Here is a 17,428-nt window from a genome sequence, read left to right as displayed (position 1 = left end):
CCATTGGAGACAGAACATAAATCAGGCCAAGATGCAAACTCTCTCCTACTGCAAGTCCAGCAGCTTGGTAATCACAACTTTATTATAAATGTGGGCAAAATCCTGCCCTTATATGCACATGTAGGACTCAGAGTGTGAGAAAAGCCTGATTCCAGAAAACAGCAGAGCTCTGTCACCTGCACTTCCCATGTCACACACACATTTTTAAGACCTCTTCTACTTTGACATAACTCCCTGAAAATCCTAAGCCCTATCAAGACTGAAAAAAACAAAACTCTCAAGTCAAAAACCCCACCAGTGCTCCACACCTCACACATAGTTGTATAATACATGCTCAGAAATGCACATACAAAATAAAGGAAAGAATGGGTCTTGGACATAAGGCAGGCAAAATACTTGGAGACACCTGTGCACAGCTTCAGAAACTTTCAAATATAAAATAGGATCACCCTTTGAATTACCTTTAATAGCACATTTAGTATCAGCTATGCACGTGCACAGGCTTGTAGCTTGCTTTTCTTCTTAAAAGTTTTGTTTCCCCCCACTTAACAGACCCTTCAGGACATAAAGGTGACAAGAAGGCTGCAAGTCCTACCTGTCCACAAGGAGCATTCTGCAAGGACACAGTGAACATCCCAGACGTGCGGCTCTTGGCCAGGATGTACTGGCAGGGGGCTTGGAAAGTGTATCTGCGCCCATCAAAGGTCATGAAGTGAGTGTCTCCTGAGACTGAGCATTCCGCTGAAAAACATCACAAACAATGCACCTAAATCAATAGTATAGACAGCATATTCCTCACAGTTACTGCTGCTGTGGAGTTCATACACTCTGACAAATTCTGTAACTTATAAAATTGTATTTATATTACAACCAGGTATTAGGAACCAAAACTTGTCCTTGCTTTTGTTATGGAGTTCCTACCTGATGCCCAGCCAGGATACCTGAACAGCTCCTCCCCTAAAAGGAGGCAATATCATCTGTCATCTGTGTATTATGGGTATTGGATTTGTGGCTCTTTAAACTGATTTTCAGAAACATTAACACATTTAACTGATAAGCCAGGCCACTTTAATATTTAATCTACTGAGTGCATAGATTGAAATAAAAATGCAAATTACATAATCAAACATTATATTAACATCTAAAAGTAGTATTTACTGAAGTAAGAATTGACTGATCAAGGAGTATTCGAGACTTTCACATACCTGGACATGTAAAATTTGTACAGATCCACTTTCCTCCAACGCAAGTGCTGAAATCAAAAGAAATTTTTCTTACTTTTATTCTGTGAATTATACATAGCTGTCCCTCAGTTGTTCTTCCTGCATCCCTTTTCTATGGAATGAGCAGCAAGTGTCTTTCGTCTTACAAAAGGGTACAACAGAGTTAATTAGCACTGTCTTCATGGCTGGAAGCTTGTCATGAGGACACGATCATGTGAAATATCATCCATGCACCCAGTGCCACTATCCTTTCTTTTTAACTCCTTAATAACCATTAGAAAAGTTAAGGATCAATAATATATTAAAAATATTGAGAAGAAAAAACAAGTAATTTGAATCTTATGACTTTTAAGCATAAGAATCATTGGGGAGGAAGAAAAAGTTACAATCTGCAAGTTCATCCATTTTCTTCAGTTAAGGTGATCCAATAAAAGTCACTTTGTCTTCCTACAAATTTTTCTTTCCTATTCATAAAACTGACTTTTAAATCCCAAAACAGCAGCTTAATGTCACAATTACATTAGGCTCTTTATGTCCAAGTGAGAGAATACAACGAGGAGAAAAATTCAGTACAGTTTTCCTGTTAAGATTTTGAATTCTAGATTCTTTGTATTTTTAAGTAAGAGTCCAAAGTGAAAAACATGACTAAATATTACAATATTCTCTGCAATATTTGTCATGTTCTCTTCTTCCACATTAATAGCTTAATAGTATATCTTTGCCTTAATTGCAAAACATACAGGGAATTGCAATTTTTTTATGCAGAAACAGGGAGCATTTATCAAGTTTATCCAATTTCTAACTGAAACAGGCCTTGAAGAAGTTGTTTCTTGTGATCATTCAAGGATTTGGTTCACAATGTATTAAGAAAAATTACCAGTTATTACATTCTTCATACACCACAGAACCCATTTCAAAGAAACTTCCATGGTAGTCACAAGGACAGTCCATAGGCTTGACACATGATCCATTTTCATAAATTAAGCCTAGAAGAAATGAAATAACAAGAAAAAAAAGTGAAATATCCGTGACAGTGGCTGACAGAGCAGTAGCAGTTATATTCAAAAAAAACATCAATAGTAATTTCTGTATGATAATAAATCTTTAGATTATTTGTTAGTAATTTTCACAAAAAGAAGTGCATTTGAATTAGATTAAATAAGTTATATTACAGGGATCAAGTCACTAAATTTCTTGAGATAGAGTAAATATAGTGAAAAAACCAAGTATTTAATTACTGGGTGAGAGGGAGTAACACACAAACAAAATAAACACAAACATACAGGCCCTGCTGTGAGTACCTTTGGCTTATTTTCTAACACATTTACAAATCTTTGCCTCTATGATCCTCATTTTACTGATTTTTTTTTTTGCCTTTTTCTCATCATTATGACTATTATTATTATTTTCTTACCAGACGACCAGAAAAAAAAGGCTTTACCAAACCATAAAAGAATTTATGAAAATATTACTAAGCTTATAAACAAAATAGGTAGACATAAGAGGCAGGACTTGAAGATCCATCCATAACTTTCTCTGTCCTCTTTGAGATAGAATTCTGTACTCAACAGAAGCCAGTAACTAGGGAAAAACTGGATATCGACTTTGACTTTGGTGATGAGGGAAAAGTTTCACTACAGACCGCACTGCTAAATACTTCACTTGGCAGAATGATACAACAACCAAAGAACCTCAATATCAACACCTGTTTCTGTCCAGAGGAATGAGTTTTATTTATGTCATGGTTTTGAGCTTTTCTAAGCACCCTAACCAGAAAAAAAAATAAAACAAAAAAACTCAAGCTACCAAAATAATCCTCCCCGACCAACAAGAAACAATCAGCAAGCACCACAATCAGAAGGATGCCTGCTCTGTAACAACAGAGCAAACCCCATTTTTCACTGAAATTGTGTAACTCTACAGGTAGAATGTGGATCTGAGCTGAAACCTATTCCTACTTTTTATAGGGAGGAAAAGTACTGCTGTCAGTAAGGAAAACAAGGTCAGTTACCCACACTGCTGGCACTCAGTTTATAAGGAGCTCCTGCATTTAATCTGGGGAGGTCAGAGAGGGATGTTAACCTGGGGAGGAACAATCTGAATGTTGTGTGGAACCAGGTGTGTCCCTGAGAAGCAGAACTCACCATCTGGGCAGTAGCAGCCATCAATGCAGTGGAGCTCACTGCCGATGCACTGGGATTGCTGGTGGCATGAAACAGGGCAGCAGTTGATGCATTCACTGTAGGTCAGGGGTTCAGCACAGGTAATGACTGAAATGCAAAAACAGGCAGAGAAATGAAAAGGTGTACAGCTACTGTCACAGGGCACCAATGGATTGCACATGCTCCTTTCAGTGATCTATTTTCTGGCATGTCAGTTGAGTATCTGTTCTCTAGATAAACACTGTCTAAAACAATGGCTTTCCTAACACACAGAATTGGTACATATTGATATTTTCTCTATTAAAGGTGCATTAAGAAGGAATAATCTTAAATCATGCTTTCTCAAAACAGAGCTGTTTGGATTCTTAGACCATCATCAGAAGCAGTCAGGACACCCATTAACACAGATTTTTTGGAACCACCCTTGCGTCATAGACAACAAAGCAATTTTGATCCTTTTGATCCTGTGGTCCAGGCAGGCAACCAAATTAGACAAGCTCTTTCAAACTTACATTACACGACTTGTAATGTAAGTAAAATCTTGCAACGTGAAGTCTTATGCAAACATAACTTGAAATTTATTTGTAACACTTGTGACACACATTTTACATATCATAAAGCCATGAAGACTTTGGCAATATTTAAAAGAGTAGCTCTGTGAAAATAAAAATGTTTAGCCACCTTAAAGAATCACATTGTAATAAACTTAGTGCTTTAAAAAACTGCACACTTTAAAGAGAAAATCCATTGCATTAATGTAGCCTTGAAGCAAGTCTGACTCACTTAATCACTTCATTGCCAATAATACAAGTCCAAAATTGGAGAAAGGCAAAGAACTGAAACTATGAAGGGCAGCCTTTTCAAAGCACAAGGAGCAAGCAGCATTTCCAAGTAGAGGAGCACGGGCATTACCACACTGCTGGAAGTGCACACGCCATCCATGAAGGGGCTTTCCTGCCTGGGCACACGCCCTGGCGTACTCAGTGAGCGCCCGACACCAGGTGGCATCATCAGCTGCTGACCTTACACAAATAAAAGGTGACATGTTATCTTGTGCCTCCATTCAAACACACACTCATAGCCTCATGAATGCTCCTGCACTGCGTTCAGCCATGCTGTTTGAATCTACTTTAACAGTATTCTAAGCTATTGTGTTGGCCTAGGTTAAAAGTCTGGAAAGGATAAAAACTTTCTGCCACCCTTGAAGAGAGGTCATCAGTATAAGTATCAATGCTTTAGAGACCTGACACTATTTTCTTGAATAAATCCACAAAAGGCAGAAATACAGCAGTATAAGGAGACTTCAGTAAAGTTCTTAATTTTTACAGAAGTAGTATCTTGCAGAAAACTCACAAGAAGGAAGTGTAAAATTTCTACCAGTGAGCCAGCAGGGTACAAGAAATGGAAATTAAATCTTCTGACCTGCCTTTTTTTTTTTTAACTAGTCAAAACTGCTCAGAACAGGAGTATAGCAGTTTTACAAGTGTTAGCACAAGTTGAAATGGTTATCAAATTCCTCTTTTCAATGGATTACCATACAGCTTGCAGAAACCAAACTGACCCATCGACTATGACATTTCACTATAGGCTTTAGAATGGCAGAAAGCACCTAAGGATGTTGCACACTCAGAATCAAAACAGATGACATATTCAAGACAGATAGACTAACACAACTGGAAAATATCTGGGCCTGAATTTGGTCCTTGTTATACCAAAGAAAATAGGAACAACTCCACAGCATTGCACAGCAGTAAAACCAGAACAAGTGAGAAAACCAAGACAACAGAACAATGTTAGATAAAAACTTACATGGCATTTGTGGCAGAGAAAGCCACAAATCAGCTCATTTGACATTTATAATTCATTCTTATGATAAAAGGACCATTGGGGTTTTTTATAATAGCTTTGGAATTAGCCAAAAACATTCACTTACATGCAGAGATCATTTGTGCAGCTTGCCATAAAAGAAAGAGGACTCACATACTCATGACATTGTTTAAATGGGGGATGTAACAGGATATTACACAGAGCATATGCCCTCTGAAATGAAAGAGACGGCTGTTATAAAGAAAGCCTGCAAAAATAAACATAAGCAGAATAAAATAGAATGCTGTGGAAAATCAGAATAGACATCTTTGTGTCTAGGAATCACTTTCCTCACACCAAACAGAAGCAGAGTTTAGCAATACATTGCTCTCCATGTCAGAGTTTCCATAACATTGAAGCTTTCATCCAAAGTCATAGCAGTGCCCAAAAAGGGCACAGATAATTATGCAACTAAGCCAAGACAACCTGAAAAAAGCCTTCATTTTAATTGAATTACACAGTAACAGGCAAGAGAAATAAACCATAGCTGGCACCCGCTTCAGTTTCAAAGCACTTAAATTTAAGGGTTATATCCTGAAAATACTAATTAAAAGGAAAAACTACTTCAAAGTCATGGAAAAAAGCAACAATAATTCTCTTTTTAAACACTGGCAAATAAGGACAGTGTAAATAATGCTCTGACTCTGGTTTTGCTTCCCTGCTTCTTTCTGTCCTTCCTATGGATAAGTTCTAGAAGAATCCTGTATTTTACAACTTGTGACTCATTCAGCTTCATAATCAAACAGTTCTGTTGGCTGCTAAGCAGACAGTATAATATTTGAACAGATCAAGAATTAAATACAGCAGAAAGGGGGGTCAGTGGGCGATGAGAGGGCAAGGGAAGTCCTGCTGCAGCAAGCATTTTAATTCATCACTCCCAAAAAAAAGATGCAAATATTTCCAATTTCCTTCAAAGCTTTAAATAATCATTGTCAAATAATTCATTGAAAATTCAAATTAAGTCAAATTCTTGCTCCAATTAGAATCACCAGCAATGTCAATAATCCTTTTGTGTTGACCCAAACCTGCAGAGATTCGTGGCTTTGTGCCAGGCACGGGGGCTCGCCGAGAAGAGATTTGTCCCACTCAGGTGTTCCTTGTGGAGGATTTTCCTGCCAGCTCTCTACAAATTCTGTCACATCATTTGTCAGCTTTCCTGGACAAGACACACACAGTCACACAGTGACTTCAAAGAACAACAGTGTTTCTATAGGATTTCCCAGGGAAACATTTCAATAATCAAAGCACACCAAGAACAGAACACCCAACCCTTCCCTCTGCTAAGTGAATCAGCTGAAATCAATCTGATCCTTTCAAGAGGCAAAAAATACTTCCAAAAGGAACTAGAGAAGTGGGCTCTTGGACAGCAGAAAGCAGTTTAAGCAACTTGGCAAGGAAGGGATTTAAGGGAGAAGGACCATACCTACCTTAGTCCATCAAGGGAATAAAGGAAAGAAAAGCTTAAAAAAATTAATAAATCAGACATAGGTTGATGCTGCTACTTTATAATAGAATGCCCGACAGGGAGTCCAAAACCCAAGAAAGACGAGGCATTCCTGGGTCATTGCAACGGTACAAAACGATTGTCTGAATTACTCAAATACAGGGGCAACTCTTATTTAAGTAGAAATGTCCATGCTAGAGTTAAACCAACAGCTCCATCATTATTATTATTCACCTTGGGCAGGTGGTGACATTGATTACTGCTTTGACTACCCACAAATGCATATCTTGTCACGTTAATACTACTGCTCCCCAAGCCAAGTGGATAAGTTCATGCACAGTGAAGTCACTCACTTGTGCTACAGATGCAGATTTAAGGGATGGAGACATTGATAAAGGTGAATGGAGAGAGAAAAGTCTCTGGGGAAATGACCCCTTGATCTTGGTATTAGCATAAACACCTTGACTTAGTGAGCAAAGTATTAGTGGGGGTAATGACTGTTCACAGGGCAGGGCTGGTGCTTTCTGAAACTGAGGGGAAAGCACAAACAACAGAGGAGACCACTTCCACTCTGAGCTTTGGAGGAGCGCTCTGCAGAAATATCCTCAGGTTAAAGAGGAGGAGCCAACAGTTAAACAGCCCAAAGCAATGATATCCAGAAGTTTTTATGGCCTCACTTAGGATACTTTACAAGGGACCTGGGCTTTTCCTCCTGGTTTTTTTCCTTACTCATTATATACATGTATTTACTCACTCTTTACTGAAAGGAAAGCCTTTTGACAATGTCTGAAATTGACATTAAAAGATCACTGATTATTTCTGAAAGGTTTAGCCCATATGAAAAGTCAGATCAAATAGGATTTGACAGTTTCCATTAATTTGATTTACTAATTACCAAATTTTTTCCAATTGCAATACCTCAGGCTTCCACAGGCCTCAAAATTTCTAAAAGGGCAGTGAACATCTAAACACAGATTTTACCTTTCAGGTCCCAGTAAAGTGAAGTACAAACACCATTGTAGGTAATTGAGCATGACAGCTTTAACAACTTCCTCCCTAGATCCCCACCTACATTTCAATTGTTCCTCTTCGCTAAATATCACTTAGCAGAAGTATTCCAAAGCATATTTTCCATTCTAAAACTCACCCATCTTAAATTCAATCAGCATTACAACTGAAAACTAAGAAAGTAACATTTATTTCACCAGGAAAAAAACCAAAGAAACAACACATTACTCAAGAAGTATATTAAATACTCACCATAACTAGTTTCCATATCATCCTGCAGAATAGCATTATTGTTTCCACACAGCCCGTGGGTTTTGCCCAGGTACTCTGGTGCCATTTTGATGTACACTGCAGATGTACCATCCCAAGCCAGGGTAAAGGCATACTGGTGCCTGACCAGGAAGTATCCAGCTAGTTTCTGGATGTGCAAGTTTCCAATAACATAAGGTAATTTTACTCTGCAACCAAAAATAATATTGCATTAGGAAATGTAACCATTAAAAATAAATAAAATAAATAAAAATAAATATAAAAATATTTTCTTCATATATTTATATTTATTCTAAATGAAATGTAGATAAAAATAACTATTTACACACAGAACCAGAATAATATTACCTTAGGAAACATAACCATTAAAAAGAAATTATTTGCTGATGCCTTCCTCATACAACTGAAAATTCCTGATGTAAATATTGAATAAGTCCACTAAACCACATGAATTTGCAAATAACAGCAAAAATCAGGAATGCCAATGATTATACTTAATTCCATGTACCACTAATTTAGCTATCACCTTTCTCAGACACTACTCAGAAAATGGAGAGTAATTATTCCAGCTGTGGTCTGGATGCTTTTTCAGCCTACTAAGGAATAACTTTGCATCTCTGTCATCAAAATGGTACCATGACATTAAATCCAGTGCAACTACAGCACTAGAAATATGACTGCAATTACCCAAATCCTTTATAGGTGACTTCACTGCTCATCTTTATCTGTTCATCTCCAGAAAAGAATAAACTAATGGACCTTTTGCAGGAATAAGGAGAAGAATGGCATTCAGGATCATTATTCACCTGCCAAATAAAATAAATGTTTTCATTAAATCCTTTGAAATAAACATGTAACAGAACAAGTACCCCCAAATCTGCGCTCAGCATGGGAACAAGAAGTTTGGTCCCCCTCTTGTGGAAAAAACTGAGCAGTGTTTCCATAGCCATGGTCATGGAGTGGATTTTCACAGCTTTGAGTGAGCAAATCAGGCTTTGGAAGGACACACACCAGTCTTATTCCAGCTGTTCACATTCTATGCTACCATAACACATAACCCACACCATGTTAAAATCATATCTAGACTACATTTTACAACCCCCCCTATTATCATTAAGTTATTTTTAATCTGCTAGAATTAATACATTATTAGCATGTTCAACAACAGTTCAAAAGAAGGTAGAAGTGCCATTCCATACCTGTATGGAAAAGCTCTGCTCATCTAATTCAGCGTGTCTCACAAGGGCATACGTGGATTTCCCAGAAAAGTAATAATAGAGTCCATCAAAAGTTTCAAAATTGTACTGGCCCCATGTCCTGCAGATGTGATCTCTTTCAGCACCTGTGTTATACACTAACAAAAGGAGAGTCACTTGAGACACAGCGTTGGTTTTTTGATACGAGCAGGAGCTGAGATGGGGCAGTGCACAAAATATGCTGTGAAATATGATGACATAAAAGAAAGGAGGGAGAAAATGCTGCAGCATGAAGGGAAGCTTTAGGCAAAGAGCAGTAATTGTAGCTGTGGGAGCACGAGTGCAAGCCCAGAAACCCAGTCAGATTTCTCTCCTTACACACCTGTCTGGCATCGCGGCCCCGTCGCGTTGAACCGACTGCAGTTGCACAGCTCCCTGTACACACATTCACCTCCATGAAAGCATGCAAGTGAATCTGAATGGAAGCAAAAAAAGCATGTAAAAATTAACGTCTGATAGGTTTTTTTTCTTAAGACCCAGTTCTCTCAAGGAATATAGCTCTGAGAATGACAGGAGTCGCTAGCTTAGCAATAAAGTGTCCTGGAGAACCTAACCAGGCCCACAAAAATGAAACAGTGTGAAGGCTTCAACCCAAGTAACACAGCCAGCTTAATGAATCTATTGCACCTTTAGAGAAGCCAAATTAAAATGTCTGTGACATCTGTCAGTCTGACATGTTTTCAGTCCCCTGAGCAATGACTAGAAGGACTGAACAAGTACTGCACCACAAAGAAGTCCAGAGCCCACATCCACACACTGTGGGTAAGCTCTGCCAGGAGGAGAGCAAGCTACCTTACAAATACATATGTTCTGATCCCAGCTGTGTATCTGCACCTGCTGCCCTCCTTCCATCTCACAGCTTCCATGTAACCAACCACAAGCACTTTCCACAAATCCCCGATTTGCAATGACATCTTTGGCATTGGGCTTGGGGAGGGAGGTGTTGCTTTGTTTTGGGTTTTTTTTTAAATTTCAATTTTCCCTGTGAAGATCCCTATCAAAATATGACAAAAGTTTTCACAGTCTAAAGAAAAACGTGCACAAGCAGAAACAAAGTTACCTGTTATTAAATTTAAACTTCATTATTAAATCTTCTAAAAAATTGTGATCCATTTACTTATTTTGCTGCTATTTGCTCCTATAAAGTTTGTATAGGAAAGGATTTTAATAATTTGCTATTATACAATCATAAAAGTTTTTTTAGAATACAAACTGAGATTACTTTTGTTGCAGAAAGCGGGTAAGTTGCTCAGAAGAAATTGTTTCCCAAAAATACAAACTGAAGACTTGGCTTTCTTTTCTTTATCTTTACAAATACATAATTCTTGAAAAATAATCCTAGAATGGTTTGGATTGGAAGAGATCCTAAAGATCATCTCGTTCCAACCCCATTGGACCAGGTCTCTGAAAGCCCCATCTCACCTGGCCTTGAACACTTCCAAGGGTGGGGCATCCACACCTCTGAGCAACCTATTCTTGTGTCTCACCATCCTTATAGTAAATAATTTCTTATTAATATCTTTAGATAATATATTATCTAAATTTACTCCTTTTCAACTTCAAGCCATTACCATTTCCATTTGCAATCACATTATAAACACTAAGTAATTATCTGAAGACTTTCAAAATGTCCAAACAATTAATTTTGACTCCCTTGCTTTCAACAAGCAGTCTCCCACCCCCCAAATAAAAAAAAGTAAAAAAAGGAGGGGAAAAAAAAGGCCATGCTCAAAAGAACCAGGCAGGTAGACAAAGTAAAAGGCAGCGCTTTTTTGCCTGCTAGCCCAACTATCCTGCTCCTTTCCTTGCCTGGCAGTGCCAGGTCAATAAAATAACGCAAGCACCGTGCAGAAAGGTCCCAGCTCACCCTGCCTGAGCCATCTCATTTACATGCTCACAGTGACCAATCTTGTCAATAATGCAAAAGCCTGTTCCTCTTGTCAAGAGAGGCAGACATTGATCTCTTTCATCTTGATTGTCGTGAGACCTGTGTAACCAGAGCTCTGGTCTCTGTTCTTTGCTTCTCTAGGATTGTGCCCTGTTGCCTGTCTGGTTACAATAATGTGCAATTAGGCTGCAAGTCATGTTCCTCTGAGCCGTAGAGGAAGTTAGCCCCCTTTTGATGTTTCAGGTTGAATGATTCCTCTCTAAGCATGGCTCAGGTGACCTGCTCCAAGACATGTTTGTTCAGATTGTGCAAACAGTCAGCTGACCTGGGGACCCTTGCTGTCACTGTGAAGGATCCCTGGCTCTCTTTTTGAGAGAAAGGGTGTTAGTCAAACCTGAATAAATAAAAAAATCAAATGACTCAATCACAAGCATTTTCTTCTACATGACGATCTCTTTTGTCTGTGTGCATGTGATTCTAAGAAAATACAATGATCTCAGGTACTATATTTGTTTACATCCCTTTTAAAATCACTATTAAGTGTCTTTGCTTAAACTGCATAGAACATCTGTGTGTGCAAACATGAGTTATCATTAAGCAGGTAATGAGGAAAGCAGCATTGCTTCAGATCATATTTAGTGCTCCTACTGCTGTAAATGTGCCCCCCTTTAATCATCCCATTCTGTGATACATTAACACAGAAATACTTCCCAAAGTATTCAGAATAAATACCCTGTAACAAGGGGTTCATTCTAATCTTTGTCATTAAAGGAATATGAGCTCTCCAAATAAGCCAACCCATACGACCATATCAGAAGTTTATCTCTCCCCTAGAAATGTGAGAAACATTTTCATACTTGCAGAAAGGGAAAAGACACCCAGACTAACTGAAAGTTAAAATTAGGAAAACTTACAGAAGAATATTTTGTCCTCCATTAACCTGAAAGCAACACCTATTAAAAACCCCTCAGCTCCTCTTTCCCCTTTGACATCATGCCAGTTGAGTGCCCTGGAATGGAATCTGAAACTGAAAACTGGTGAGAATTTTCTAGCAGAAAACAGTAGGCCTAAGTGGCATGATTTCACTCACATAAGTAATAATGGGTAATAATGCCACTAGAACCTGAAGATCACCCTGATAATTCCATCATTGCTGTGATGAAGCAACCAGCATCAAATTCTTTCTTTATCAAATAAGATGAAGGCTTGGGGTCATCTTGTAACACAGGTCTGAACTCTTCCCAGCTGCTCTCAGCTTAAAGACTCCAACCCCCTGTAATTCCTGACTAGGCTGCAGCCCCATGGACAGGGTTATTTTAGTCCCTTGAGCACATGGGCTCCTTTTCAGTTCACCCCTCTTTTAAACCCTTCTATGAGCAGTAGCAGAACCTTCAGCCCATTACTTATCAGAGCCTTTGAAATAGTGTGACTTTAATCCAGCCCACACCACTGCAAGGGGTTCTGCAGGGCAGCGTCCAAGCTCCTCACAGAGACATTCCTTAGCAGCAGCATGACAGCTGCTCAAAGGTATCTTGCATCTTCACCAAAACACACATTTATTTTGAAATATTATTATTGATGCAATGTATTTTGTGGCTTTGGATCTCTGATATGGTGCACACTTAACTTTATCTGCTTTCTTACATTACTTCTTCTCCAATGAATACTTAAAATCTCTTGAATTTATTTCAGTTCCAGTTGAACTCCATATCCTGACTTGTTCATCCATGATTTGGTCTTCTGATCCAACATGCTCATTAGGAATAAAATAAGAAATTTATATAGTGTGGAGCCCTTCAGAATGAAGTGAGATAGCCACTAAAGAAATGCTCTCCTCTTGGAGCACAAGGATGTAACTGCAAAGAAATCTTCTCTATGTATTCCACACAAAAGATAAGATACTGAATCAAAGAGACATCTAAAATAAAATTTTCTCACTTTCATTCAAGAAAACATCAATTTTGAAATATTTGATTTTTGCTTTAACTATCACATGAACACAAATGCTTGAGCTCAGGTCTGACCTCAAAGTAATACACCATTGTCACCAGTACACTACGAATTCTTGAAGATTTGTGCCTGATTTGTACCATCCTATGAGTATTTTCTGTAAAACATTAAGTACTTCTTAGTGCTACTATTTTTTCTACTATTTATAACACAGCAAGAAAAAAAAATGCTCAATGCAAAATGGTAGACAGGTTTCCTTCCAGGGTATTCATTACTAGATTTGCTTGGACAGAAAATGAATATGAAAGATTAATGTAGAAATCTGAAGTAATAAAGTTTTGCTGAAGCAAGATAGATGCAAGATCCAGCCCATGCCTTCAGTTCTTATGATTCTGCCTAGATATCAACTTGGACCCAAGCAGCTTTAAAAATTTGAGGCCATTTACAGAAATAGACAGGAATTCAATTTTGCAGAATTCTTTGAAACTTACACATTTTTAAAGTAGCTATGAAAGATTTGAAGAGTAGTTCAGTTGAGGAGTCTGAAAGTAATCACAGAACTAAAATAACAAATTACTTTAAAATTAACAAGTTTTATTCTTGAATGGAAAAGTGAAAAAGAAAAGTAGATCAGGATAAGAATTTGGAAGAAACCTAAATTAGATCTAGAGCCACACATAAAAGAGTAGAATATGTACTTAGAACATAATATTTGAATTTTTGCAGTCAACTTGCTTGAAATTCTGTATTTTGTAACTCTACACAATTTCCACTGCACATTTCTCTAGGTGCAAGTTTTCAGGTGCTCCTTTAGCTATGGGAGAACTAATACAACAAATATTTCCTGCAATCTTTTTTACCCTTCAACTTGAAAATCTTTGAGAGCACCTGCCTGCAGTGGCACAGGTTTTCCCTGGCACACAGGCTTCAGCAGGATGCAGTTTTACAGGATGTAAGATTTTCCTCTCTGCGATTCTGAGGTGAATGAGATTTTAACCCTTCAATTTTACGAGCCTCCCAGTTAGCTGCATATTTTCTGTTCTGGCACACCCCCTGAAATCAGTTCTCACACATACATTGTAAGGGATAAACATCTTCTGTGACTTCCATGACTCATGCTTGCTACAGCATTTCACCACAAGAAAATTTGTAGTGCTTAGAATGTTAGAATTTCTCAGCAGTAGCCTGAATAATACCAGAAATAATTTGGTTTGCCTGTTCCAGGTTCTTAATACGCTTTAGCTCAGGAGTTTCCTGTTCTAGGGTTTGAAAAAAAATTTGTTTGTTATTTTTTAAATTTTGCATGAATAAGATTTGTGTGGAAGGAAGTCAAAAGTTGAACAGCTACATAAACTAGACGTTAACTTCAATTATTCTGATAAGCATTTCAAATCCTATGTTCCCTGGCTACAAGAAATTAACATAAAACTTTTCTCTTGGCATTTGCTTGTGCTAATGCAAATTTTTTGTTCCATTGACAGATAAGACACAACATCACTTTCCAAAATGTTTTCAATTGACTAATACAACACAAAAGCAAAGAGATCTCTTGGCAAAAGTTATTCCACATAAAACACATTGGTTTATCTTTTTATAGAGTCACAGAATGCAAGAAAAACTGGTATTGCAGGAAGAAATGACTGCAATATAATTTCATTATAATTGCAGTTCTACAAGTATTTAAAAGAATAATTTTCTTAGAGACATTGCTAAAGTAGAGAACACAGCTGACAGACAACCTCGCTGTTTTGGTTTCGGGTTTTTTGTTATTGATTTGGGTTTCTATTTGTTCAGGTTTGTAAACAAAGAAGATTTATTATTCCATATATCCCCAAATGTTTGTAAATCCCAGTCCATGGGCAGAGTTATCACAGCTTGCCTCTCTTTAAATTGGAGAGACCAAAAGGAAAACTAATTTTCTAAGTATTAGGAGCACTGTACAAAACACATCAGGTTATTCTTTTGTTTTGTAATAGCTCTTTCACACACAGCCAACAGACTCCAACTGCCACACACTTTACTGTGATTTAAAAAGCAAACTTCCAAGCCTATGCATTCCACTGTTTTAAAAAGAGTTTAATAATGCTGATTTTATTTGCCTTCAAGAATAGGCAATTATTGATAACTTTTAAGGTGTGTGTTCAACAACATTGCCTTTCCAAAACAAATACATCAGAAATGGAAAACCCACACTGAATTAGAACGAAACAAAAAACGTTATACCGTTACATCTACAGAGGACAACAGAACCTAATTCTTGCCATCATAACTGCATCCTCCTCTAGAAGCTTACCAATGTGATGAGTTAGCATGAGACAACTGTAAATGTTTTACTCTCCCTAGCTCCACATTTGTTCTTCCATTTCTTAAATATTACGGCTGTTTAAGAAGCAATAAACTTGCACATAAACACTTGACAAAAGCTCTTTAATAGAAGTCTTGCAAAGGGTTTATGTGCATAGCTTTTATTGTACACTTGAACAGTAAAACATTAGAAGCTTTTTTCCAGATCTGAAGAAAAAAATGAAATCTACTAATTTTAATTAAAGAAATTTTCACTAGGCAAAGACTAAACGAAGGAAAACAAACAATTCTTATGACAACTCATTTCTCAGCATGATCTGCATATCTTCTCTGTCAGCTGCTTTATTTAGTATTTAAAAAGCAAAACAGCTTCTTGGTCAATAAGATGGTACAAGCCTCAAAAACAGAGGAAGTTTTATCAATATAGAGTGCTAGGTCTCTAAAGCAATTTTATCATACAATTGCTACAATTTTTTTTTTCATGTACTGGAGAGATATCCATAGGTAGTAATTTTTATTTGTGCAATATTATGCTTCCCTAAACTCTTGCATCATTTCTCCATGTTCAGCTACACACTTCCCAAAAGCTTCTGAAAATACTGCATACTGAAGACACGAAAAGGTTTTGGAGATGATACAACCCTAGTCACAAATTATGAGTTCATTCCACATTGCCTTTTGGGCTGTAAAGCTATAGGATGCAAATTGAGACTATTCACTATAATGTAGTGATCCTTGCAATCACATCCCATGCAATCAGGCTGACTGCAGAAAAACTAGAAGATTTGCAAAACTAACTAAAAATTACTGAGTTATTTTGCCTCATTCTTCACCTTTGTACAAGACCAGCATGACACAGACCTTTCTCAAAATTAACATAGAAAATCTTTACCCTTCAGCAAAGGTATTTTAAGCCTGTCTACATCAGAAAATAAAATTACTCAAAAACCCAAAAGCACACATTCCTCAAGCAAATGCCCACCACTGTAAGCAGTAGCCAAAAGGGCCTCATCCTGCTAACCCATAGATAGTACACACAAACAGCATCTGCAGGTTACCTCAGCAGAAACAAACACTCTTCAAGCACAAAAAGTTACAGGACAGGCAAGTTACTGGTGTCTAAATATCAATCCACATTTTTAGATATACTACTATAAAAATTCCTTTCTGAAAAGTCTGTATTACAAAACCTGTGGTTAGGAATAGTCTCCCAAATTATCAAATCAGAACCAGGTGTAAACTTAAAGCTAGATGAAACTCCATGACAAATTTCCATGCTCCTGTGTACCCTTGAAACCAAACAAGGTAAAGCCTAATTATCATCAAGGCCTGTATTAGCTATTTTAGGAATTATTTTCTTCCTAAGAATGATTAAACAATGCAGAAAATAAGGGAAAAGAAAAGTCACTTTATGTACAAACATAAATAACTTACTGGGTGATCCACATTTCATACTGTGAATTCTCCTGTCCCAGGACAAGGACATTGCTGTAGGTGAAGTGTTATAAACTGCCATTCCAGACTCCTTTCAGAAAGAACAAAGAAATCAGCAGCTATAAACAAAGCACCTAAAAGTCGCTTCAGTCAGTCAGTAAATTCACCATTTTTAATAAGATCATTGCTTTGTATTGGCTTTCTATAAAGTTCTCAAAAAGCACCATCGTAAAGTAAAAATGTATACTCCACTCAAAACTCCAATCTTTTTTCTTCTTCCTTCCTCCTAAACCGTACCCCTTACCAAAGATTTCTGCTCAGTAGGCTAGCCCAGAAAGAAGCAAAAATTTTATTTCTATGTCCTGAATTCTTGGTGGGAGAACCTAAATCCAGGAGTATTCACTATTATTGGTGGTTGATTTGGTTACTTGTTTGCAGTTTTGTGACATTTTTTCTTGCTGAGCTTTTCCCAGAAAGAGCAGGGAGAAAGCAGAGAGAAAGGTGACTCCCTCTGAGGAGCCAGGGACAAGGACTACAAAGCAATCCTGCCTTTTCCCACCCTCGAACAAGGGAGCGGGAACCACACACCCTAATTACATTTCAGCAACGTGCCATGAGTGACA

General features: G+C 37.6%; 1 protein-coding gene across 1 annotated transcript in view; it reads right to left on the bottom strand.

The window, feature by feature from the left end:
* OTOG (otogelin) overlaps positions 1-17,428 on the bottom strand; it is a 91,797-nt gene that overhangs the window by 73,346 nt on the left and 1,023 nt on the right. The window contains exons 4-15 of the mRNA XM_054275921.1: positions 16,806-16,896; positions 9,552-9,644; positions 9,173-9,327; positions 8,661-8,779; positions 7,956-8,161; positions 6,277-6,407; positions 5,319-5,425; positions 4,298-4,407; positions 3,368-3,493; positions 2,101-2,209; positions 1,206-1,252; positions 596-741 (exon numbers count right to left, since the gene is read on the bottom strand). Coding sequence (XP_054131896.1) covers positions 596-741; positions 1,206-1,252; positions 2,101-2,209; positions 3,368-3,493; positions 4,298-4,407; positions 5,319-5,425; positions 6,277-6,407; positions 7,956-8,161; positions 8,661-8,779; positions 9,173-9,327; positions 9,552-9,644; positions 16,806-16,896 — 1,440 coding nt within the window. The remainder of the gene's footprint in view (positions 1-595; positions 742-1,205; positions 1,253-2,100; positions 2,210-3,367; positions 3,494-4,297; positions 4,408-5,318; positions 5,426-6,276; positions 6,408-7,955; positions 8,162-8,660; positions 8,780-9,172; positions 9,328-9,551; positions 9,645-16,805; positions 16,897-17,428) is intronic.

This window comes from Melozone crissalis, unplaced genomic scaffold (assembly GCF_028551555.1).
Source record: "Melozone crissalis strain CALT ecotype California unplaced genomic scaffold, PUWL_Pcris_2 ptg000018l_1, whole genome shotgun sequence".
Classification (NCBI taxonomy): domain Eukaryota; kingdom Metazoa; phylum Chordata; class Aves; order Passeriformes; family Passerellidae; genus Melozone; species Melozone crissalis.
The sequence above is the reverse complement of the archived record's forward strand: the minus strand, read 5'-3'. Positions and strand labels throughout refer to the sequence as shown.